The sequence below is a fragment of the Clytia hemisphaerica genome, unplaced genomic scaffold (assembly GCF_902728285.1).
Source record: "Clytia hemisphaerica strain Z4C2 unplaced genomic scaffold, Clytia hemisphaerica genome assembly, whole genome shotgun sequence".
In the NCBI taxonomy this organism is placed as follows: domain Eukaryota; kingdom Metazoa; phylum Cnidaria; class Hydrozoa; order Leptothecata; family Clytiidae; genus Clytia; species Clytia hemisphaerica.
Genome location: NW_027103836.1, coordinates 2,438,891 through 2,461,758, shown reverse-complemented (window position 1 = coordinate 2,461,758; position 22,868 = coordinate 2,438,891). Strand labels below are relative to the sequence as shown.

The 22,868-nt window shown below is 36.4% G+C and overlaps 3 protein-coding genes across 4 annotated transcripts; 1 reads left to right on the top strand and 2 right to left on the bottom strand.

Moving 5' to 3' along the window:
- Positions 1-426: 426 nt before the first annotated feature.
- On the bottom strand, positions 427-9,825 carry LOC136807232 (capsule biosynthesis protein CapA-like). The gene is made up of 6 exons (XM_067063829.1): positions 9,357-9,825; positions 8,304-8,433; positions 7,505-7,663; positions 2,896-3,117; positions 2,163-2,290; positions 427-1,835 (listed from the first exon to the last, which is right to left on the bottom strand). The coding sequence occupies exons 1-6, from the start codon at positions 9,668-9,670 to the stop codon at positions 1,583-1,585; spliced, it is 1,206 nt and encodes a 401-aa protein (XP_066919930.1). The 5' UTR covers positions 9,671-9,825; the 3' UTR covers positions 427-1,582.
- Positions 9,826-13,031: 3,206 nt separating this feature from the next.
- On the bottom strand, positions 13,032-14,354 carry LOC136807233 (uncharacterized). The gene is made up of 3 exons (XM_067063830.1): positions 14,086-14,354; positions 13,688-13,828; positions 13,032-13,327 (listed from the first exon to the last, which is right to left on the bottom strand). Exons 1-3 carry the CDS (start codon positions 14,285-14,287, stop codon positions 13,128-13,130), a joined length of 543 nt encoding a protein of 180 aa, XP_066919931.1. The 5' UTR covers positions 14,288-14,354; the 3' UTR covers positions 13,032-13,127.
- Positions 14,355-17,319: 2,965 nt separating this feature from the next.
- On the top strand, positions 17,320-22,323 carry LOC136807230 (dentin sialophosphoprotein-like). Of its 2 annotated transcripts, none has more exons than XM_067063826.1 (5): positions 17,320-17,484; positions 17,880-17,978; positions 18,647-18,667; positions 18,960-19,862; positions 20,357-22,323. In XM_067063826.1, the coding sequence occupies exons 2-5, from the start codon at positions 17,918-17,920 to the stop codon at positions 21,436-21,438; spliced, it is 2,067 nt and encodes a 688-aa protein (XP_066919927.1). In that variant the 5' UTR covers positions 17,320-17,484; positions 17,880-17,917; the 3' UTR covers positions 21,439-22,323. The 2 variants fall into 2 exon arrangements, with proteins under 2 accessions (XP_066919927.1, XP_066919928.1); XM_067063827.1 differs by having other exon boundaries at positions 17,347-17,425; positions 20,357-21,920.
- The last annotated feature ends 545 nt before the right edge of the window (positions 22,324-22,868 follow it).

Genomic DNA, 22,868 nt, shown 5'->3' with positions numbered 1-22,868 from the left:
TGGAAGATAAGATTCAACGAATTTAAAGTTTATAATATAAACTTATACTCCCTTATACTATGCCGAATGCATACGCCGAATGAAGTTAATGGTGTTTTATTTCAATACTAATAGTTTCACGCCGTGGAGACGATCATCAGTTGAAAATAAAATTTAAAAAACTAGAGTTCGTTTTAAATGTTTACGAAGAACAATGTACTGACTTCTTTTGACAACAGTTAAAATAAACTTAAATGTATCCATTTAAATTGAAATGTGTTTGTCGTTAGCTTTCATTTGGTAAATTGTTTCAAAATCTCATTTTCTGTCGAATAACTTGTTTACGTTTATTTTCTTATCTTCGAACCGAAAATAACTTTATTTATTTACTATTTCTCCAAAATGAGACACTCGAAAAGGATAGAAAGAAAAAGACACATCAATTTTGCGAGGCAGGTTTCACACTTATTCTGATAGTAATAGTCGGGCTCAAGCCTCTCAAAAATACACTTATTTTCCGTACGAAATACTAAAAGTGTTAAATATATTACCTACTCATCTTTATATAAAATCCGCTTTATCTAAGAATGCTTAAAAATACATATGTTCTTATTTTTTACACATCATTATACATTACTCATATCACATATCATTATCACATTATTCCTTTAATTTTCACTTTAATTTTCGAGGTTATCATCAACTGAAATCCCCCGGACAAAAACTTCCAAACCCCGGTGGTCAAAATTGGGTGCCCAGACTGTCTCTGAAAACTGAGCTGTTTGGAAGAAACCATAAGGAATTAAAAAATTCTAGTTATGCTTCATATTTGGATACCCTCATCCTCTTCTAACTATTCGCTAACCTTTATTTTATAAAACTGTATACAATAATTTAAATAATTTCGTCTTGTGCTCCCTCGCACTCGTCTGTGCTCCCTCGCACTCGTCTGTGCTCCCTCGCACGTCATTTATAAGTATCCTATTCTCTACAGAAATTTACATAAATTGCTAAGGGAAGTAGCTTTTAGATTACTAATGGAACTGTGGCGAAGTTGCTAGAAGTTACTAGTTGAGAGCTTGCCGACGTGTGAATAGCATCACTTGGATAACCCTTTTGAATTGCACGCTTCTCATGTTTAATTTTCGGAACGCAAATTAAAAGCAAAATCGACATTTTATCCGAAACCTTAAATAAATTCATTTCTATACCATTAAATGAAGTGTGGATTGGCTTTGAATTAGCCGTCAAAATAATGTTAATATCATGTTCAAGGTGTCGGTATAACGTTAAATGAATGTTAAAACAACGTTTAGTCATTTGCTGAAGCAAATTTTGTGAAACATATTGATACACGCTCTTTTTTTATAAGAATACACTTTATAAGAATGTCCATTATAAAAATAAGAATATCACTATCATGGAATTTTGCTACACAAGCTAAGAATGCCATTTTTAGAGCATTTTCAATTAGAAATTGTCAATTACCCCAAAGCAAGGCTCACTCCTTTCATAAAAATGCCATTTTATGCATGCATGAATATATCGATTCTAGTTTGCAAATTGTCAGACGGTGTGGTCTTCGAAACATACACTCTATTGATCAATGTTTGACAGGTTTATTGCCTCGTAGCGCTTTCAGTAGTTTCTCACTATATTTAATCCTTTTCCCATTCTGCAAAATACATTCGAACGGATTACACTGGCTAGTTCCCATACAATTATCATCAGCATCCGAGCATATTGTTTTCCATGGGTCTCCTTTCAATATTTTCGGACGGACATATAAACAATGTCTTTCGGACACGTCAATGATTGTCTCCATGTATTGACTGGATTCTGGAACAAGTCCATTCCTGGAAGCAAAAGAATGAAATGGCTCGAAAGCTTATTCTGGTAGGAAACAAAAATTTTATTGTAAAAAAGAAATTTGACGAAAATTCTCCCATAGAAACATCTTTCAAATATTAAAAAATATGAATACTTCTAAAGAAAGATAAATATCAGGTTTTTTTAACTTAGATTTTGACAGCGAGGGGAGAAAGCCACGCTGACCACTTGGAAATGGGCATCCTTCGCAGGAGAGAAAACCCTCTCCTTCGACTACATCCTTCATTGGTTTAAATTGGGCATCAGGCTTGATATTTGGCTTAGTATCATGACGGAAAGGTTATAAAACTAACTCATCAAAAACTAGTTTGTAGAGTAGCGCATGTGCAGAAGGATTTTCGAATAGTTTCGTGTACAGATACCACCAATCTTCATAAGCTTTCAAATCAGGATCATTTTTCATGTCGTTTCTGTCAAACACCTAAAAATGATGAAATGGTGAATTTGAATTATTCCTTAGAAAATGCAAGTAGGCTCAATGACCTGCCGAGAATCGTCTCACTACCCTCTAGGGCCTCTAGGGACTCTCTCAATGCCCGGTAAAAATGAAATCAAGGTTGTGTAAGTACCTAGTAATACCATATTTACACCGGGTGTTTTCACTGACGCTTAAGCTAACTTGATTAATGTAACTTTTTCATAAAAGGATGAATAGCCCAAACTATAATTTTTGGATGAAAAGAGATGATTGCACGTTAACTTTTTTCTTTTTAGAAAAATATTGTATTTCCCAAAGCAACACAGGAGAAAAATCGTTATATCTAATACATGGTCGAGGGCATGTATGAGAGAACAAAAGAGCGAGGATAGGCGGATCAGGAAATACAAAAGATTTGCTGTGGGAGATGAAATTATTTTTTACAAACGAAAACATAAATGTGTAACCATCTCTTTTCATCCACTTATCAACTTATATGAATAGTTTTGGGCTATTCAGCGTTTTATTACACGTTCTGTTAATTCTGTCAGCTTAAGCCGACAGTAGAAAAACACCCACCTGAAACACCGATAAAGATTTTGACTTACAAAAAAGCTTGTCAAGTGCATAGGGAATAAAAAATTTCCCATTTGAGGTGCAACCAAAACATCTTTGTAATAGAAATGAGGCTGAGTCACGTGGGCATGTGAGCCAATGATGACGTCAACATATTTGTGTACGTTTTCGAGGACGTCATGAAAGGTAGCTATTTTCTCAGGAATTGCAGCGTATTCCACGTCCCAATGGAGGTAAATGATAACAGCGTCTGCCTATAAACATTAATGTACAGGGTGTCCCTAATTAAAGTATCGAGTCGAAACACAACTATGAGTAGAAAGTTTTATGTGCGTGTTCACAAAATTGTATTTTAAGCTCTCCCTCTTTTTTCTTTGTCATTACGATTAATTTATACGTTGTAACTACCTTTTGTAATAAGCCTGTGTGATGGAGAACGTTCTTATATTTTAGCGATAACACACACAAACTTTTCTACTCAATCGCATGTTCAAACTCGATACTTTAATTAGTGTCATGTACCAGGACCAGGTCACCAACCTGGACGGTTTTTGAAGCTCGAGTCCACTTGTTTCGAGCGGTTAGAGATGGAAGGTATTCCCTTCTCCATCTATCCCAGAATTGTTGAGTGATTGACTGGACTTGTTTCTGGTGGTTTGGAGTTAGCGCGTCCAGGTCAGACGTGTCATCACTGACTGACGTTAGTGGTCTGCTGTTGACAAAGGCTTCTACTTCAGTGAGGACTGTCAAGAGAGTGAAATCGTTTAACACGACGTATTCGGCCGTGATGATCGCATTGAGTGACGTCTTTACACTTCGAACCATCCGTTCCCATACCCCACCCATGTGTAGGGATTCTGGAGGGTTGAAATCCCATTGAATGCTTTGACGTCTCAAGCTTCGGTCGATCTTGGCAGAGTCCATACGTTCTAGTTCCTTCTTGAGTTCATTGCTTGCTCCTTTAAAGTTTGTCCCACAGTCGGAACGAATTAGCTTTGGGCTTCCTCTCCTACAAATGCAGCGTTCCAATACGTTGATGAAGTCGTCTGATTCTAAGGATGGTGCAACTTCTAAGTGAATTGCTCGTGTTGTGAGGCAGGTGAATATGCTTCGCAGTATCTTGACAAGTATTGGACCTTTTCCAACATGGCGGAATTGGTTGTGCAACTTTCTGCCCAGTAAGATGACAGCAGGGTGTTTGGCTGGTAGGACGATTTGATGTTTGGATGCATAGGGGAAGTCTCCATACCTTAGTCTACCACCGACACGCATAACTCCTTGATCATCTAGGAACACATCAAGTTTCTTTAGAGAACCTTGCAGTTGACGTCTGTTTATTGGTGCAACTCTGGTCTTTGCCATAATGATGTGAACACGAGTAGCGCCGCATTCTTCGACTCGTATGTAGGCAGTTGCAGCGAAGGCTCTTTCTGAAGCATCGCAGAAAACATGTAGCTGAACAAGTTGAGATGATTCAGGGATGAGACCAAGACTTCTGGAGATGCGGACTGATTTTGATAGTTGTGGCAACTCCTTTAGCCATTGTGTCCAAACTTCGTTTGTCTTGGCATCTAGTGGTTCATCCCATTCGACTTTCATACGCTATAAATCTTGAAGGATCAGTTTTGCTTTGAGTGTGAATGGTGCTAGGAAGCCCAGAGGGTCAGATACTGTTGATGCTTTTTGTAAAGATCAGTCTCTTTGTGAGGGTAGTAGGTTTCGGATCGACGTTGACGTTGTAGAGAAAACAATCTTCCTTTAAATCCCACTTGATACCTAGAGCTCGAGTGACTGTGTTTTCAAATTCAATTGAGGTATTCGAAGCACGTTTGTGTTCTGGAGCAGCTTGAAGGACTTCCTTTGAATTGCTGTTGTATTTCGTCAAATTGAATCCTCGATTTCCCATCAGTATGTCAGATGATTTTATCAGCTCTTTCCCCTCGTCTTCGTTGGTTACTGATGAGAGGAGATCGTCAACGTAGGAGTTCCTCAGGAGCGTGTTGATGACATCTGAGGGAAAGTTACCTTTTCTGATCAGTTATTGCTCTTCTAAGGGCGTATGAAGCACAGCAAGGTGAACATGTGGCTCCAAGGATATGGACGAGCATCTTGTATTGATCTGGCTCTTCCTTTGAATGTGGATCATCGTGCCAGAGGAACCTCAATGAGTCGGTATCCTCAGGTTTCAGTCGAACCTGATAGAACATCTTCTCTATGTCGGCGACGATGGCTATTTTGTGTTTCCTGAACCGTAAAAATAAGTAGACTGTTCAGCAAGTCTGGACCGGTACTAAGACTGTAGTTCAAGCTTTGATTCTTGGTCTTTGAAGCAGCATCGAAGACCATTCTCACCTTCCCTGGCTTATTCTCGTTTATCACTCCGTGATGGGGAAGGTACCATGATTTGGTTGATTTTTCTTTGAATTCTTCCTTTGTCAATTTCCTGGCAAAGTTGTGGTTAAGGTAACTATCTACATTTTCTTTGTATTTGGTAAAGTAATCTTGGTCCCTTTGGAAGCGTTTGGTGAGGTAAGATAGTCTCCTGGATGACATTGGTGAGCTGTCAGGAAGTTTCTCATCAGACTCCCATAACATGGGTACGACGTAATGGCCGTCTTCGAAGGTAGTTTCATCGTCTAGCACTTTTAGAAACTTCTTATCCGTCACTGACATTGGTTCCTGTATGTCGAATTCTGTTCCGAAGGATTCAGTGTTCAAGAATTGTTTGACGAGGTCGTTCAGTCTGTTCTCCTCTTTGTGGACCCTTGGTCTGATGTGTTTGATCCATAATGATCCTGATGCACCTCCTTCGTATAATCCGAACAGGGTCCATCCTAAAGGTGTCTTGGTTGCATATGGTAGACCAGATGCTCCCTTTCGAACTTCTTTGGTCAGTAGAGCTGCTGGCACGTTGGCACCAATGAGGACTTAAACTTGTCTCGATTCTACTTGAGGAAGATCGATGTCTCAAATGTAATCCCATTTAGGGTCATCTGTTACTGGAACTGTCTGTCCTGGAACCTTGAATTGTCTTCATGTAGAGAGTAGACATTCTTTACTTGAGAGACGAAGCTTCCATCTGTGGAGGATAACTTTAAGTTGACAATCTTGGCCTGCTTTTCCTCCTCGTCTTTGATGGTACCAAAGGAAACTTTCTTTACATTCCCTGGCAACTTGAGTGATTGACAAAGGCTCTTTGTTATGAGTGTACACTGGCTCCCACTCTCGAGGAGGGCGTAAGTATTGACTGAATGACCAGCTTAGTTTGTGACTGTTACTGGGACGACTTTCAGGAAGACGTTGTAATCGTTTCTGGTCATGTTGATGCTTGGTAACTTTGGCCCGTCCTTTCTATCTTTGTCTTTAGAAAGTTCGGGTTTGGCCTTGGACTCTAAATTTACTATTGCCTGGTGGATTGTAGTATGGTGATGCTTCTTACACCCCTTTGCAAAACATGTCTTTTTTGAGCTGCAGGTACTGACACCGTGTCCTTGACCAAGACAGTCGAAACATAGACGCTTTGACTTGACAAAGTTGACTTTTTCGTCATCTGGTTTTGCTTTGAAGCCCTCACACTTGAATAGGTAGTAATCACCGTTGCAGCATGGACAGTGTCTTGTATTGTCTGTTGGACCAAACTTGTGAACACCGTGGACCATTTCGATTACTTCGATCAGTTGGCAGGTTTGGGTCCTTTAAAACCATAACTCTTGCGGAAAAAAAGTATAGAGTCTTACCACTTCTACAGAAAGAAAGTTCTTGTGTGTGTTTTCACTAAATTTGCAATGTTTATCAAATTTTCTCTCTGTGTCATATTAATTGTCATAAGACATATCTTTTATGAATAACTTTTACAAAAAACAATCCTCAGTAACTTTACCGTCATGAAAATTGTAAAGAAAGTTAATTCTTTTTAATCATAATGACTGTTGCAAAAATGATTATTGTGTTGGTATATATATTCTTACATTTTGTTAAACACACGCAACAACCTTCTAATCAGAATCATGGTCGGGAAAATGTCTCTTAGAGTTTTAGCAGGAATTTTCTTAGTTTGATTTAGTTGTTGCATAAAAATGCCGTGCGCCGAGAACAAATCTTCCTTGTAAATTCATTAGCGGTTCCCTAAAAAGCCGCACCTCTGAGGGTTAATAGGTGTATAACTTGACACATACCACACTGGCTCAACTGCAATATATATCCCTTAAGCCTAATTATAGTTTATAATACCGTCTAATTTTTATTGGAAGTAATTCCCGCACTCTAATTAGTCTATTTAGAATTCACGATATTATTCGGATTTCACCAACGATCTAGTTCTCGTAAAAATCAATCTCCTTTGTAAAGGCACGAGGGGACACGAGAAGTTTTTTTCGCGTTGGTGCAATGCAACATGCTCCATCCCACCAATCTGAAACGCTTTCTCGTGTCTCCACCCCATTTTTCTTTCTACCAATAAAAGTGAAATCTCACTTTTGTCCCAGGGACAAAATCAGCGTGTCGGTTGGGTATTTTTCTCACTTTTTGTCCTATGAAACAATGGGACACGCATTTTTTTCTTGTTTTGGTGGGATAGAGCATGCTGCATTGCACCAACGCGAAAAAAACATCTCGTGTCCCCAAGCGAGTATACAATTTTACCGTCTTGCGTAGTTCTTGAAGATCTTTAACTGTCTGTTTAGGTTTATATTCTTGGAGAGTTAAACCTTCTTTGAATGGTTCAATATTTCCGATTACTGATGGCAGAAGATATGCTGTTATTGCAATCTTGATTCCATTGCGTTTGAACATCAACGGTTGCTAGTGAAGAACAGAAATGTGTGATTATAAACGGCTACCAAAATTGTCTCCCTCCCCTGAATCAGGTCATCAACTCTTCCTGAGAATGAAAAGTCAAGTCCAAAAAGGTTCTTATCAGACACACCCAGGGAATCAAATTTCAAGCAATTACACATTTTTTCGAAATTCACGCAATCGAAAAGTAGATTTTCACGTTCACGCAGCCGAAAAAGCCCATTCACACATTCACACAAACCGCTTGGGCCCTTATCAGTGTACGACTATGACATTATTTCTATAAAGTATATCGACACTTGTGTCGAATAGTCTATATGTACGGATATTTTAGGACACAGAAAAAGGCAAAGGGCCACAAAATTCTCCGCAGAATACTATTTTCAGCGTGATTCTTCTATTCTACCACTACTCGTAAGTATTTTATTAATAATTTAAAGGGGAGACCATTCTTTAATTTTGGCAAACTTTAAAAAATATCCAAATATGCAAATATGCAATTATTGCAGTTTGTCATATGAATGGGTGAGTATTTTGATGGGGTAAATTTTCACAGGTTTCGCGGATTTTGGTATGATCTGCGAAAATAAGTTTAGAGGGACATATTACCAAAAATAAATCCCATCAAAGTAATTATCATTAGTACCTTCACAGGGGTTACACCAGCATATTTGATTTGATATTTTTCTAACAATTTGACTGTTGAATGAATGCCCTCTTGATTTCGATCGAATATATGATTATTAGCCAAACTGACTGATGTAATACCTGCGTACCTGAAACAAAACACATCATATTTCAATCGTTTACAACCCGACCAACAATATTAGAAAGTAACCAACATAAACTTAATCTTCAAATTGTTCTCATCATGTTCTCATGACCCGGGAGGGGTCCCAAATCTACTAATTTTCAAGATGTGTATCTGACAGGGTCCACTTTTGGTTATTTGGACAATTTTCAGGGTAAAAATTAGAAAACTTTTCAGTTTTCATCTATTTTTAGTCATTTTTGCCACTTGTTAGGGTGGAAATTGGAAAAATTTTCGTTCTGACGACAGGATCGAACTCCAGCCGCACGTCCCCGTCGTCCATCAAGGTCAGTGCCCCCCCCCCCCCGGGTCTCATGGTTATAGCAAAATTGGTGTATTTCAGGATTTGCACCTTTATTTCCACTACTCCAACCTTGAAACTCCAGCCATTCCAGTGTCAAAAAGTTGTTCTGACTTTTTGGTGTTTTTTAACGTCATATTTTTTCATTTTTGGATTTTTGTAAAAATCCGCCATTTTGAAAGAACCGCCATATTGAAAAATGGGACTCTGGCTTAAAATTACCCTAAGGGTCCAAACTACCAATTCCAGCAATAAAATGTTGTTCATACTCAATGTATAGGTTGACCTGATTCAGCCCCTGACTATTATAAAAAAAGTATACACATTTTTTTATAAGCAACCCGGTTGCTAAGGCTTGAGCCCTGAAATTAGCCAATTTTCTTTCACTATTTTGTAAAGGAAACGCTTTTTAGATAATCTAAGCATGGCAAACGATAGCCCTTGACACAATAAGCATCAATATGGTATAATATCATGGGTGGTCAGAATGCTAAGCAACCCCAACTCTGACCCGAAAATTGGAATTGCATTATAAAAAAGATGTGTATATCATCACAATTCTTTTATTGACAAACAATAATACTTACTGTAAAGCACTTAAACATTCTTCTTCTGCAACTAAATGAATATTCTTTCCTTCAAATCTCGGTAACGATTCTACTTGTTCCTTAGTGCCAACTGGCGTCTCCAGATTGACAAACACTTCATCTGACTGCTTCAAATATGATCGGATTTGATCAAAAGAATTATTATAAGAACATTTCCCATTTTCAACCATTCTCCTTTGGATTCCACTGAAAGAGACATCGCCTCCGAAAATGATTGAAAATTGTTCATTTTGAGCATGCGCGAGATTGCTGGTGACAAGAAAATTCAATCCAAGAAAAATGATGGCAAACATTTTTTTCACAGCGTTCGATACGTTGTTTTAATAATAAGGAGACAAATATTTTCTGCTGTCATTACTTTATAAATGGTAGCACAAATATATATCTAGTAATGTTGTATTCCTAAGAATTAGTTTACAATGTTATTAAAATAAAAGACACATGCAGCAAAAATTGCCATCTAACTTTTTTGGGAATACATTGTTTATTGGCATTATGTACTTTGATTATCGAACGTTTGTTCAAAAATAGATTGTTTGGTATGTTTAAAGATTTAGAACATAAACAAACAAACGAAATGCCTTTGAAAATTTTTGAAAATGAAAAATGTGGTAAATACAAAAGGATAAAATCATGTCCATCATAATACGAAAAGGTGTCCGCTATCGTCCGAGAAAAGATACGATTTCAAAATATTAATGACAAAGTTGAAAAATTATCATTATAACTTATTTATTTTGAACATGAAACAGGTCAGGTTCTATTTACAAACTCATAGGTATTTACAATTTCTATAATTCCATAATATCGGCGGCAACGCTGATCTGGACCTACAATTTCTAAAAACCCAGTTTAAAGGTCTTATTTTAAACTAAGTACTAAGTTGATATCGATTGCTTTCTCATCAAGTTTAAAATAACTGTCGAACGTGCTAACCGCACTGGGCTCAACTTCAGTGTTTTTCAATCATTCGTAGGCCCAATTGTTGTAAACTTAATAGGCTAAGTCTGATAAAAAATAGAGGGTTCTAGAATTGTTTTGAATGCAAAAACTAGTCATTAATAGTTCCCGTTAAATTTCAAATTATCATCATAAAATTTGAAAAACTAATGTTAAGACTAGACGTTAAGAAAAGAAAAAAAATTGCTAAGGAAAGTCACCGAAACTGGTTTAAAGTAAATTGTGGAGCAGGAAATGGTAATATCAAGTTTCTACATTATTTCATCTTTTAAACCTACAAATTTTTACATAAATCCCTTTCTTTGAATTCAGACATCATATCACAACAATCCTGATTTAACCACGCCCTTAAAAAGGAAAATTTTCGAAAATTGAAAAAATCACCCCCAGATATTCACCCAAGGAACAAGTGTACCAAATTTCAACCAAATCCAACCATTTTTGATGTCTCCATCATGCCCCAAAATTTTAGCCTCGTTTTGGCGAAAACTCGTGACCACGCCCAGATATTCACCCAAGGAACAAGTGTGCCAAATTTCAACCAAATCCGATCATTTTTAAAGTCTCCAGCCTGCCCCAAAGTTTTAGCCTCGTTTTGGCGAAAACTCGCGACCACGCCTTAAAAATGAAAATTTTCAAAAAATGAAAAAAACACCCCAGATATTCACCCAAGGAACAAGTGTACCAATTTCACAAAATCCAACCATTTTTGATGTCTCCATCATGGCCCAAAATTTAGCTCGTTTTGGCGAAAACTTCGTGACCACGCCTTTAAAAATGAAAATTTTCAAAAAATGAAAAAAACACCCCCATATATTCACCCAAGGAACAAGTGTGCCAAATTTCAACCAAATCCGATGATTTTTAAAGTCTCCAGCCTGCCCCAAAGTTTTAGCCTCGTTTTGGCGAAAACTCGCGACCACGCCCTTAAAAATGAAAATTTTCAAAAAATGAAAAAAACACCCCCAGATATTTACCCAAGGAACAAGTGTGCCAAATTTCAACCAAATCCGATCATTTTTAAAGTCTCCAGCCTGCCCCAAAGTTTTAGCCCGTTTTGGCGCGAAAACTCGTGACCACGCCCTTAAAAATGAAAATTTTCAAAAAATGAAAAAAACACCCCCATATATTCACCCAAGGAACAAGTGTGCCAAATTTCAACCAAAATCGATGATTTTTAAAGTCTCCAGCCTGCCCCAAAGTTTTAGCCTCGTTTTGGCGAAAACTCGCGACCACGCCCTTAAAAATGAAAATTTTCAAAAAATGAAAAAAACACCCCCAGACATTCACCCAAGGAACGAGTGTGCCAAATTTCAACCAAATCCGATCATTTTTGAAGTCTCCAGCCTGCCCCAAAGTTTTCCGGCAGACATACATACACACACACATACATACATACATACATACATACATTGTCAGATTCTAGCTCAACTGAAGTTGAGAACAAGCTTTTCCGCATTGAATTGAGACGGGTGTGGAGCAATTGGTTTAGAAAGAAGGAAAGAAAAACAATTTTTTTCAGCACGAAATCGAATACAATGTAACAATTTAGGAGACGGCCTGATATAAAACATGTGTCTAATATGAAACCGGAACACTTATGTAAAACTAGAACCTTTAAGCTCAAGTCCGTTTTTAGAGGGAGATTCCACTGAGTGTAAGTAAAACAAGTTAAAAATTTGTTTAAGCAATAAAATGTATACAATGCATAAGGAGAATTCACAGTTGTATTTATAAACAAAAATACTAAAATTGTCATATTTTACAAAAAGAAACATAAAAAATATTGTTACTGCTTTCCGCATATCCCCTTCTCACCGACCCACTGCACTGGGACCCCTTCCCACTGGAAAATTGACCAAAATATCGCCCTCAGTGGAAAATTACTAAACTAAAAATAAAACAAATCCTCACTACAACTGTCGAACGTGCTAACCGCACTGGCTCAACTTCAGTATCTTTGAAATCATCCGTAGGCCCAATTGTAAACTTAATGGCTTCAGAAAAATTATAGCATTTTGGGTTTTAGCCTCGTTTTAACTCGTCCCCAGGCCCCAAAAATCAAAATTTTGAAAAAATGAAAAAGACACCCCTAGGGATTTGCCCAAGGATCAAGTGTGCAAAATTTCAGCCAAATCGGACCATTTTTGAAGTCTCCAGCCTGCCCCAAAGTTTTAGCCTCGTTTTGGCGAAAAACTCGTCCCCAGGCCCCAAAAATCAAAATTTTGAAAAAATGAAAAAAACACCCCCAGGGATTTGCCCAAGGATCAAGTGTGCAAAATTTCAGCCAAATCGGACCATTTTTGAAGTCTCCAGCCTGCCCCAAAGTTTTAGCCTCGTTTTGGCGAAAAACTCGTCCCCAGGCCCCAAAAATTAAAATTTTGAAAAAATGAAAAAAATACCCCCAGGGATTTGCCCAAGGATCAAGTGTGCAAAATTTCAGCCCAATCGGACCATTTTTGAAGTCTCCAGCCTGCCCCAAAGTTTTGGTGACAGACACACACACACAGACAGACAGACACACAGACATTCTCAGATTCTAGCTCAACTGAAGTTGAGAATATTTCCGATCCCCACTGAATTTTCTGACTTAAAACAAATGAATTGACATCCCAAGCCATAAAACATATGGAAATATCAATTCCCATCGTCGAGTTTCAGTCCGTTATTTTTATCCCCATTGGATAAAAAAAATCCTACCGGGACTGTGAGAAGGGGTTGTATTCACCACTTGCAACTGTTCTCTTTGCTGTTATCATTCTTAAAAGAAGTTCTTGAATTTCTCAATATTCAATTAAAGCTTTGACTGTAAGGGTCATTACGTCGATGATCCATCATAATCAGCATGAAAGACAGAATGAGGGATAGGAAATGTAATAGGGCGGATAACCAACCAAAACCAAAGCTGTAGCCCCATTTGTAGCCGTTAATCTCCATCCGTTGCAAGAACATGTAGGTATACAAAGACATACCGCAAACCAGAGCGATCCCTAAAATAAAGGAGAAAAAATACTCGTGAGCTTGTAAAGAATGTCAAAACATACAGGGTTCCCCGAAAAAAAGATCAAGTTCGAACATGATTCTGAGTAGAAAGATTTGTTCTGAGTGAAAAAACTTATTGCAGGGCAAAAGAAAGAATCTCACAAAGAAAGGATCACCAAGAACCCGAGAGTAATTCTCCGGTAATACCCCGGTTCTTAGCTTTCTCCTCACTAAGTCTTCTGATATCTTAAAAATTCTTATTGCAACATACGTTTAGCCCCGTCTAATGAATTGAAAAGAAAATTCAGACATCTATCAGGTAGCCTCGAGTTTTTTCACCCCTTTGAGAGTCTAAACACGTGACTTACATCCGACCAATGAGAAGACGTTATGCCATCGATAACATTTAGTATTCTTTTGTTTACAAAAGATGAACCAGAAAATCATAAAAGCGAAAAACTGAAAACCAACACCACAAACATATAAACCAAATACTGCGTAATGCCAATCTGAAAGCAAGAAAGAGAAAAATGATTCTTATAAAGATATATAAAAACGATCCAAACAGGCCTTTTAACTTAAATACCAGCAGTATTAAAATTAGGTAAAACTTAAATTTGAAATTACCTCAAATATACAACTATTTCTCTCAAAAGAATATTTGTATCAAAACTTTAGAAGGTTACTCGTTTAAGCGAAAAAGCAGCTGAAAAAACGCAGGTTTTCCTACTCCAATGACCTAAATGACTTTAATAAAAACACTAACCTGGTACACCACCATTGATAATGATGGTTGGATCTTGGTCAAAATGAAGACATCCTACTTCTTCATCGTTACAATAAAACCATAAACCCTGATGCTGAGTGGTGCTATGTTCTATCATGTAATTGGTCACAAGGCCAACAATTGAAGCAAACAAAGCAGCTAACAGCAACACAAAGTTTATAAATTTCAGACACTTCAACATAGTTGTAAAATTATATTGTAGTTAATTTTAAGAATGATGAATTTCGGACAAAAAAATTTACGAAAAAGTCAATACTCGATTTCGCTTGATGTTAATGTTAATCAAGAATACATTCTTGACCGATTTTTTTAAGGGCTCATTCTCATAACATTAAAGATTCAATGATTTTCTCCGATTTGATTTTAGGGAAAAAAAAATCTATTTTCTGAAAATATTTTTTATGTGATTGATGAAAAATTCATCTTTAAATCGAATTTCTCAATCATATTTCAATTGTTTACGCCATTGATATGGTAACGATTATGCAGCATTCATCCCCCAATTTTGATGATGTCACTTTTCCTCCTATACTATTATTATGAGCAAACGAGTCTTGCAATTGGTCGAAATATTATTGCTTGGCAACACTACTCCTTTAGATTGAAACTTATCAGTCAGATTTTAAATACCTTAAGCATTTAGCTACCAGACCGTTCTTTCAAAAGTTGGATTATAGCGATATATCTCTCAGGTGAAAAAGTGGAGAAACTGAAGGCTCAAAATGGGATAAAATTTGCTAGGAATATGAGAAAAAAATATCATTTGCTTAAAAGCAGAGAAGCTTAAGTCTCCCTAGCCTCCCTGCTTCCCCTGAGCCTGTCTCTTGAACAAGAATAAATTACACGCTCATTAGCTTATTTGCAAAGCTGAGTGTCTCCTGTTATAAGCTTAGGGCGGTTGGGCAGTTGGGCAGCTTTCGAGGGGGCGTGAAAGGAGAGGAAAAGGAAAGACTTTTTTCAAATCTAGCGATAGATTTTACTTTCAATCCGGCGTTTGTGTTAAAACCACGCGCGGGCGTTCTGGATGGGAAATAAGTGGCTTCATTCCAGGAGTCTCGAATATAGCCCTTCCAGCTTGGAAGTCAATGGTGTGAACATAACAGATACTGTATAGTAAAATAGGTTCAAATTTGACAAATCAGTAGGATTTTCTTTTCTAAGCATAAAGTTAAACAATTTTTCAAATGTCATTGTCACTGCTGAATGCACTTTCGATTTGTTGAAATTATGCCAATCTTCAGAATCCTCAACCATTAACCCAACAGAGGATTGTGTGTACACGACTTTTTATAAGAACAAACTATATAAGGCTTCGATGGCCAAAATATTCAGAATAAGTTAAGAACATGTAAAAGCTTTGTGGATTCTAAAACATCCAATTTCTTAGGAAAAGAACAAAAATGGTGAAAAGAATATATGTAAACATTTGTTGACTACAAAAAAGTTAGTAATATCTGAAGGTTTCAAAAAATTCGAATGTTCTAACAAAAAAGCTTTTATCAAAGGTGTTTACTGCAAATAATTTGGACAAAGAAAGGAAAATCGGAGGACATTTGGACGCGTGGCGTGGTGGGAAAATTTTTCTGGGGTGGCCAAGCAGAATTTGGCGCCCTTTTTAGAAGCTTTTTGTTTTTGGCGCCCCCTCTTTTTATGTTACGTTTCCTTACGAATACGATTTAAGAAAATTTTGGTTAATTGTGCATGTAACAGAAGAAGACAGATATAATCAAAAATATCCAAACTTAAAATGTCAGGTATGAAGTCTTATTGATCATTTTATATTGATTATCTCACCACTACTCTACGATAGAACCAAAATAAATGCAATTAAACCATCAATTAATTATGGTTTCCTAATCAGATACATTATAGCGCTATCAAAATTATTTTTTAAAAACATTATTGAGCTTTGAGGATGTAGTATCTCTATAAAACAACAAATTGATACTACATGGCCCTACGAGGAGTTATTGAATTAAAGGGCCGAAAACTTCACCTGGGTAGATCTGAGTCAACTGATGACCTCCAAAAGCTCTTCGGAAAACCACAAAACAACAACATAGAAAACCAGAAATTGATAAAATAAAACAACAACAAATTCCTTAAGTGAAAACTATATCAACATAAATCTCAAAAATCCTCAGGAATTTTTACCTAAAAACAAGATAAAGCATCATCTGTTGGAAAAAAACTAAAAACCTTCCGATTTATTTTTTTGCAAATTTTTATATAGAAAAATTTAAAATTTGTTTTTAAATTCAACCCTATCTACAAGAGAAAATGCTTGTAGACTCTATCACATAAATAAGTCTGCAAACCTATAATAAAACCCAACCTAAATTCATCGGTTAGTACTCTAAATATTGTTTAATTTTTAATTTTTTTCTAATTTTCAAAACATACTGAGTTTTTTAGATGACTAGGGGCGCCATTTTTGGCTTTTCAATTGCCCATCTTTCGTTAGGGGCGCCTGAAAAATCTCTTTTGGCGCCCTTTTTTTCGGCGCCCCTTCTCAAAAGGGCTCCGCTGGGGCGGGCCTGCCCCCCCCCTGCCACCACGCCACTGATTTGGAGGGAAAAGATTGGACAGTAAAATAACCTTTTAATTTTTTATAAGAACAGGGTAAATTTTTGTGAGCCTCGTTCTGCTTGACAAAGTACTTATACTTATTTTGATCATCAAATTATTCTTATCTCTATGTTGTATGTACAGAGTAGATTGCACATTAATATGCATGTTCTTTTCTGTAATTTGGGAGATATAATTGACGCTAAGTATTAGTTTACACAATAGACATATCCAGGCTTTTAGACCATACTCTTGTAGGAGTTTTACGCTCGAAACGAAGGAAGATATGACGTAGCCTAGCTAAGTATATGCTCAGCAATACTTTTAGCTAAGTATATGCTTAGCAATACTTTATGATTTTTTTTTAATTTGAGCTTGAAAATAATGATTCTCGCAAAAAGACGTATTTTTATAATACACAAAACCTTAAGAAGATTTTGAAACATTTCAATTCAAACATTCAAACGTGAAAACATGTGATCAAAAAAAGAATCTAGCTGCAATCAAAAATACAAAAGAAAAAGAAAAAGAAAAGGAAAAAAAGAAGAATTTGTTTCACATGGTTGACTGCATTTTATGAATAGAAGTTTCTATGGTTAATTGTTTCAAAAATGATGTTAGCTTTTCGTGTTGGTCGCGGCTGCTAAACGAAACAAAGGAAACAGGGGCCAACGGAAAAATATTATTTTTTTCGAAACTTAAAAAATTCTTATATCAAACAAATAACTAGGAATTAAAAAATTTATACCAGGTATTGTATCATTACTTGACATGGTGCTTGTTTAATTTTTGAAGTTGCTTTATGGAAAGGTACCGAATATTTTCCGGTTAATCATAAGAAAACTTTATACAAAATTTATGCTGTTAGCTTTGTTTGATTGCTGAGCTGTCCAGGCCTGGAAAACCTTCTATTCTTGCTTCTAGTGGATATGGTTTTGAAGCAGAAAACATCATAGCACTGATCTTTTCAAATAAGATTCTCAAATTATATAGTGAGAAAAATGATAATTATATGATCGTATATATTCATGATATGCACAATTGCAATGTCGGACCCAATAGCTGATTGGTTGTAAGCGACGTAATATCAGTCCGCAATACGTTACTTGCAACCTGTTGGGCCCGTGGAAGACATTACAATGGTGCATATCATTAATTAAAAATATAGTTCATCTAAGATCGTAGTATTATTATATTTCTTATAGTACTTGATTATTCGATGTGGCATTGATTGAACAAAAAGATGGTTCGGTGCAACTGTTTCTTAACCCTGGTGGTTGTACTTGTTGCATGCAACACACAAGGTACTGTATTATAATCAGGGGATTTTTGTTTAGGTTCATAACTGAAAGGTTCAATTCCAGCGTCCCTGTCGGCCGTCAATATCAGTAACCTCACCCCGGGGTTGAGGGACCTTAATCCTCAAGCTTATGATTTCTTTCTTGGTTTGAATGTTTAGACCTTTAGCTTAAAAAGCGTTGTTTCTGAATTTTAATTAGCTTTTTCAGATATATGAATTTCCTTTTCTCGTGCCTTTCTCACAGACCCAGTAGAATTTTTTCAGTCATTGGGGATAAAAATAACAGAAAAAAGCTCGATGGGTATTGATGTTCCCATATTATTTATGAGTGGGGATTTCAATTCTTTTGTTTTAAAGTCAGAAAAGTCAGTGGGGATGGAAAAAAACATTATATTTTGCAGCGAGGATTGGTTTATTTGATTATTTTCAGTGTGGACAAAAAAAGGAGGATAATTTTTGCGCCGACGATATATTGGACAATTTTTCCAGTGGGAAGGGTTCCCAATGGGTCTGTGAGAAGTGGGTGTATAAACTCGCTTTTTATTTTTAGTACATTTCATTGCTCTAGCAAAAGCTACCTGAAATTCTGATCAAACAAATCTAATGCTTGAGTTAGATAGAACCAGAGAGAGAAAACAAAATCGAAAAAAGTATTTTTTTTTCTTTTTATAGGTGCAGCGGAAAGCAAAAAGGGTAATATTACATTTCTATTCTTTCCTTGTAAGATAAGAAAAATAGCCAGAGAAGTACGAATAATTTAAACTAAAGTTCAGTTAAACTGAAAAGTTGCTCTTGCACAGAGTTGCCATAAACATAAACTAACAATCAAACATAGTACACTCTTTGGATAGTTGACCTCTCTTATTTTCGGATGGACAAGCTATTACAAAAGGAACCTTCCAACTCAAAACCTCGATGTACCTCGAAGATTCTAACATTTGTTGTCGAGCTAGTATTGTGTGAACAGTAAATTATTCTATTTTAGGGTGTGGTGCAGCAAAAGCATCAGTCAACACAAAACGAAGTATCATTTCCAATGGGAGGTTGAATCTCGATATCAGTGCGATAGAACGTGGTGTAAAACGATCCATTCCCGAAGATAACGGTGAAAGTGATTGTGATAATGCAAAGAAAAGCAACGTAGAGATAAAAGAAGCTGCAGTCAGTGCTATCCCTGGTCAAAATGAGGAATCAGTGATAACATCCGAGAAGAATGCTAAGAAATCTAATGTCAATAAAGACTCTCATGAATATCTTGTGTTACCAACTAAGAAAGCAGTAGTTGAGAAAGAGAGAAAAGATAAACTTGAGAAACCTAATAAGAAACATTCACCTTTATGGAGTTTATCAAAATTGATTGAAAATACTGATGCCAAGGGGGCGAAGAAAGCCAACGTTGTTCCTCAGAAAACATCATTGAAAATTGAGAAAGGATCAACCAAATCAAACATGGCGACATCAGCAGATCCAGCTAAAGCTATCAAGGCCACCTTAAGCAAAGCTATTGAGAAAGTTGAAAAAGTCATTGCAAATAAGAATGCAAATCTAATTAAAACTGGTGATTCAAGAACCAAATCTGGTAGTGATAGCAGCAAATCATCCAAATCAGATTCCAAACCATCATCTCCAATGAAAATGGCTGCACCGGCTGCACCTAAAGATCCATATGCAGAAATTGCTATGGGACCAGATCGACCAAAGATACCAGAACTTAAAAGTGATGCAGGAGACTCAAATCCAGTGATGAAGATGGCTAATGGTGAGATGAAACCAGTTTCTTCCAGTGGGTCTGCATCAGACCCAGCAATGAGGAATGCAAAACCTTTAGCTGGTGAACATGATGTTGGAGGGCTATTGGATCGATTGACAGATAAATTGAACAGTGGAGGTATAGAGAAATGTTTATATTTTTGTTGACTCTTGACTTGTCTTATAATGTACTTTAGGACCATGTTCGCACGTGACGGTTTCGTTTTGCTTCGAAACAAAATGATGCCATTCTATTAGTTAGAAGTGACGTAAAACTTTAATGTAGCCAATAGAATGGTTTCATTTCGATTCGGAGCGGAATGGAATTGTAACGTCTGAACATAATCTAAGAGAGGAAACTTTAAGAAAGAGATTATAAACTGAAATGGTCAACATGCATCTTTCACCTGGAAATCTTGATTTGATACCATATAGACACTGACAGATTTACAAAAAGCCTATTATAGATCTGAGACATTTTCTTGCCTGTAATATCGGTTGTTACGATAACATATAAAAAAATGAAAAACTTATACCATTCCATAGTTATCTCAAACCAAAAATGAAAAATCAACTAAACTTAAAGACATCTTTCCAGGATAAGATTTTAAAAACATCCATTTTGCTTTTTAGGTGGTGGCGTTGCTATGGATTCATCTCCTTTGGCTTCAGACACTAATGAAGTCAAATACGTTCAAAGTCAATTGACTGACGAAGCTGGTGACAAACAAGCTCAAGAGTTTGCTGTTGATAAATTGAAAGACCAAGCAGACATGAGCGAAGTCAAGAAGATGACAGAACAAGATGGAATGTTTGCTGGAGGACCCTCAGAGGGTACTACTGCAGCTTCGGCAAGCTCAGATTCTACAGGAGATCTATCAGCTGCATTAGCATCTAAAAGTGAAAACAGTGCATCTGCTGCCGGTGGTTCCTCTTCCTCCTCAGCTGCTGCTGATGAATTGAGAGCAGCTCTGGCGAAAAGTCAAAGTACAACTGCTGTTGGATCTGAAAGCGCTGAGAGTGCAGAATCGACAGCTGCATTAGCTGGAGCTGGTGGTACTAGCGATGATGATGGAATTGCCAAATCACTTTCTAAAGCAGGTAGTATGAGCACCGAAGCTGTTATGGATCTCTTAAAATCAGGTAAAGTTTCTGGCTCTGATTTCTCAAATGCTGATATCAGTACTGGACCAGACCCATATGCAAATACAGCTGAAAGCCAACAGTCAACACAAGCTACTGATGATAGTTTGAGTTCACTCATTGGTGGTTCTAAACCAACAGATTCAGCTAGTGAAGATTCCCTAGGTGGAGCTGGAGGTCTCGATGCAGCTTCACTTAGCTCACTGATGGGTTCATCCAAAGAAGTTGGAGCAGCAGATGACTCAGCTGAAGCTACTGGTCTTGATTCAGCTGGAGCAGGTGGTCTCGACTCTTCAGAATTGACAGGTGGCTTAGGAGGATTAGCTGATTCCAGTGATTCAGGGCTTACTGGTACATCTCCTGATGGTGATCTTGGATCAAGATCAACAGAAAGTGCTCCTGCTGATTCGGAATCAGATTCGGAATTTGAAAGGAATACCATCCCATCGGATGAGTCATACAGAAATAGATACAATACAGAAATCTTTAAGAAACATACTATTATGAGACCAAAACGGGACACATATCAATCACCGTTCAACAGTAAGGAAGCTTTTGATACTGCTATTTAAAGGATCTTGATTCATATTAACTTTGACTGATCAATTAGTAAACTAATTCTTTAACACGAAACATATACTAATTTAAAACATGGGGTAAACTGGTGTAAAATATGGTAAATATACAGGGGTCCCTGGAAAAAAGCAAACTGAATTATACCATAAAATTGGAGTCCAAAAATTGACGTTTAATCTTGAGATCTAATACATTGCTATATATTGTTATACTGGCATAAATAAAAATGCATAAAATCACACTGGTTTCGGAATTTTCTAACTATATGGAAATTCTTTGTTCATGATGATTCCCCTATGCATTTGAACCTAGTTTTTTGAAAAAGAAATCAAGTAATTGCTGAATGAAAATTATGAATTATTTTCATCAACTAAAATTCTATTTTGCTTTTTCCAAACACACTGTATATAATCACTGTACAAAGAATTGGAAACACTGAATTAATAAAGCTAATAAAGCTGCAGTTATTTTTGTTACTTCCAACCTTATATGATTTGCTTATTTTCTTACTCTGGCAGCTTTGTTTCTTGGACAAAAAGAGACTTTTATTTTGAAAGTTTGAGGTTTTTAAATGATTAAAGATTTCACTTTCAATTTTCACTCAAAGGAAAGGTGAAATCCAAGAATGTCTTGGGATGTAAGAAGTTAGCCCTGACGAAAGCTTTTTAATTTTCCAAATAGCCTATTAAAATAAGATTTGCATATCATCAGGATTTTTATTTATTTGAAAGTAAACTTTTCTAGAAAAGATTTTTTATAATTTATACCACTTTTGTGATGACAAGACTTTTATAACCTATGCATTTTATTTTCCCATGAATTGGATTTGATTTTGATCTTAGTTTCTTTTATCTTTCTGTAAAATATTTAAAGAGCAATCCAATTTATTATATCCTTTTTGGATAACTCATTTTGTATAATTATTAGATTTTGATTATTTTGCAACTAAAAATCTAAAATAAACAACTGAATAGTTAAAAACACCGTTATCACTTGAAATGAACATAAATAAGATGTCTTACATATTATCTCTAAACAATATTGTAAAAGACTTTTTGAATAGTTTAGATTTGGTCAACAGGAAGATATAAGAATGAAAAATTGCTCTTTATTTATCCTTTAGATTTCAGCTGTTGGCTGTAATACCCGTAAGACGTTTTCTTTAAGAAATTCATAAAAGCCTTGAAATCTTTCGAACAAATCAGTCTTTTCAATCCCTCATAGCCAGAGTTCCAGACGTTTTGTACATTCAATGAGTTATCACTCCCTTAACAGATCCCTAATCGGAAACAACTCTTAATATGGCTCGTTTTGACGCTCCCAATCAGATTGAGGAAATGAAATGTATTTGTCCACAAACACAAGAATTTTCCCTTTTTTATATTTTTTTGATAAGACCGAGAATTTTAAATGGACAGAAAATGTC

Coding starts and splice junctions, on each gene's coding strand:
- LOC136807232 (XM_067063829.1), bottom strand. CDS start 9,670: ATGTTTGCCATCATTTTTCTTGGATTGAATTTTCTTGTCACCAGCAAT. Junction 7,664..8,303: donor CTGGTGTAACCCCTGTGAAG/GTACTAATGATA, acceptor GTTCTTCACTAG/CAACCGTTGATGTTCAAACG. Junction 1,836..2,162: donor TACAAACTAGTTTTTGATGA/GTTAGTTTTATA, acceptor TTTTGCTTCCAG/GAATGGACTTGTTCCAGAAT.
- LOC136807233 (XM_067063830.1), bottom strand. CDS start 14,287: ATGTTGAAGTGTCTGAAATTTATAAACTTTGTGTTGCTGTTAGCTGCT. Junction 13,829..14,085: donor TATCAATGGTGGTGTACCAG/GTTAGTGTTTTT, acceptor TCTTGCTTTCAG/ATTGGCATTACGCAGTATTT. Junction 13,328..13,687: donor CGTCTTCTCATTGGTCGGAT/GTAAGTCACGTG, acceptor CCTTTATTTTAG/GGATCGCTCTGGTTTGCGGT.
- LOC136807230 (XM_067063826.1), top strand. CDS start 17,918: ATGGTTCGGTGCAACTGTTTCTTAACCCTGGTGGTTGTACTTGTTGCA. Junction 17,979..18,646: donor TGTTGCATGCAACACACAAG/GTACTGTATTAT, acceptor TTCTTTTTATAG/GTGCAGCGGAAAGCAAAAAG. Junction 19,863..20,356: donor AGATAAATTGAACAGTGGAG/GTATAGAGAAAT, acceptor TTTGCTTTTTAG/GTGGTGGCGTTGCTATGGAT.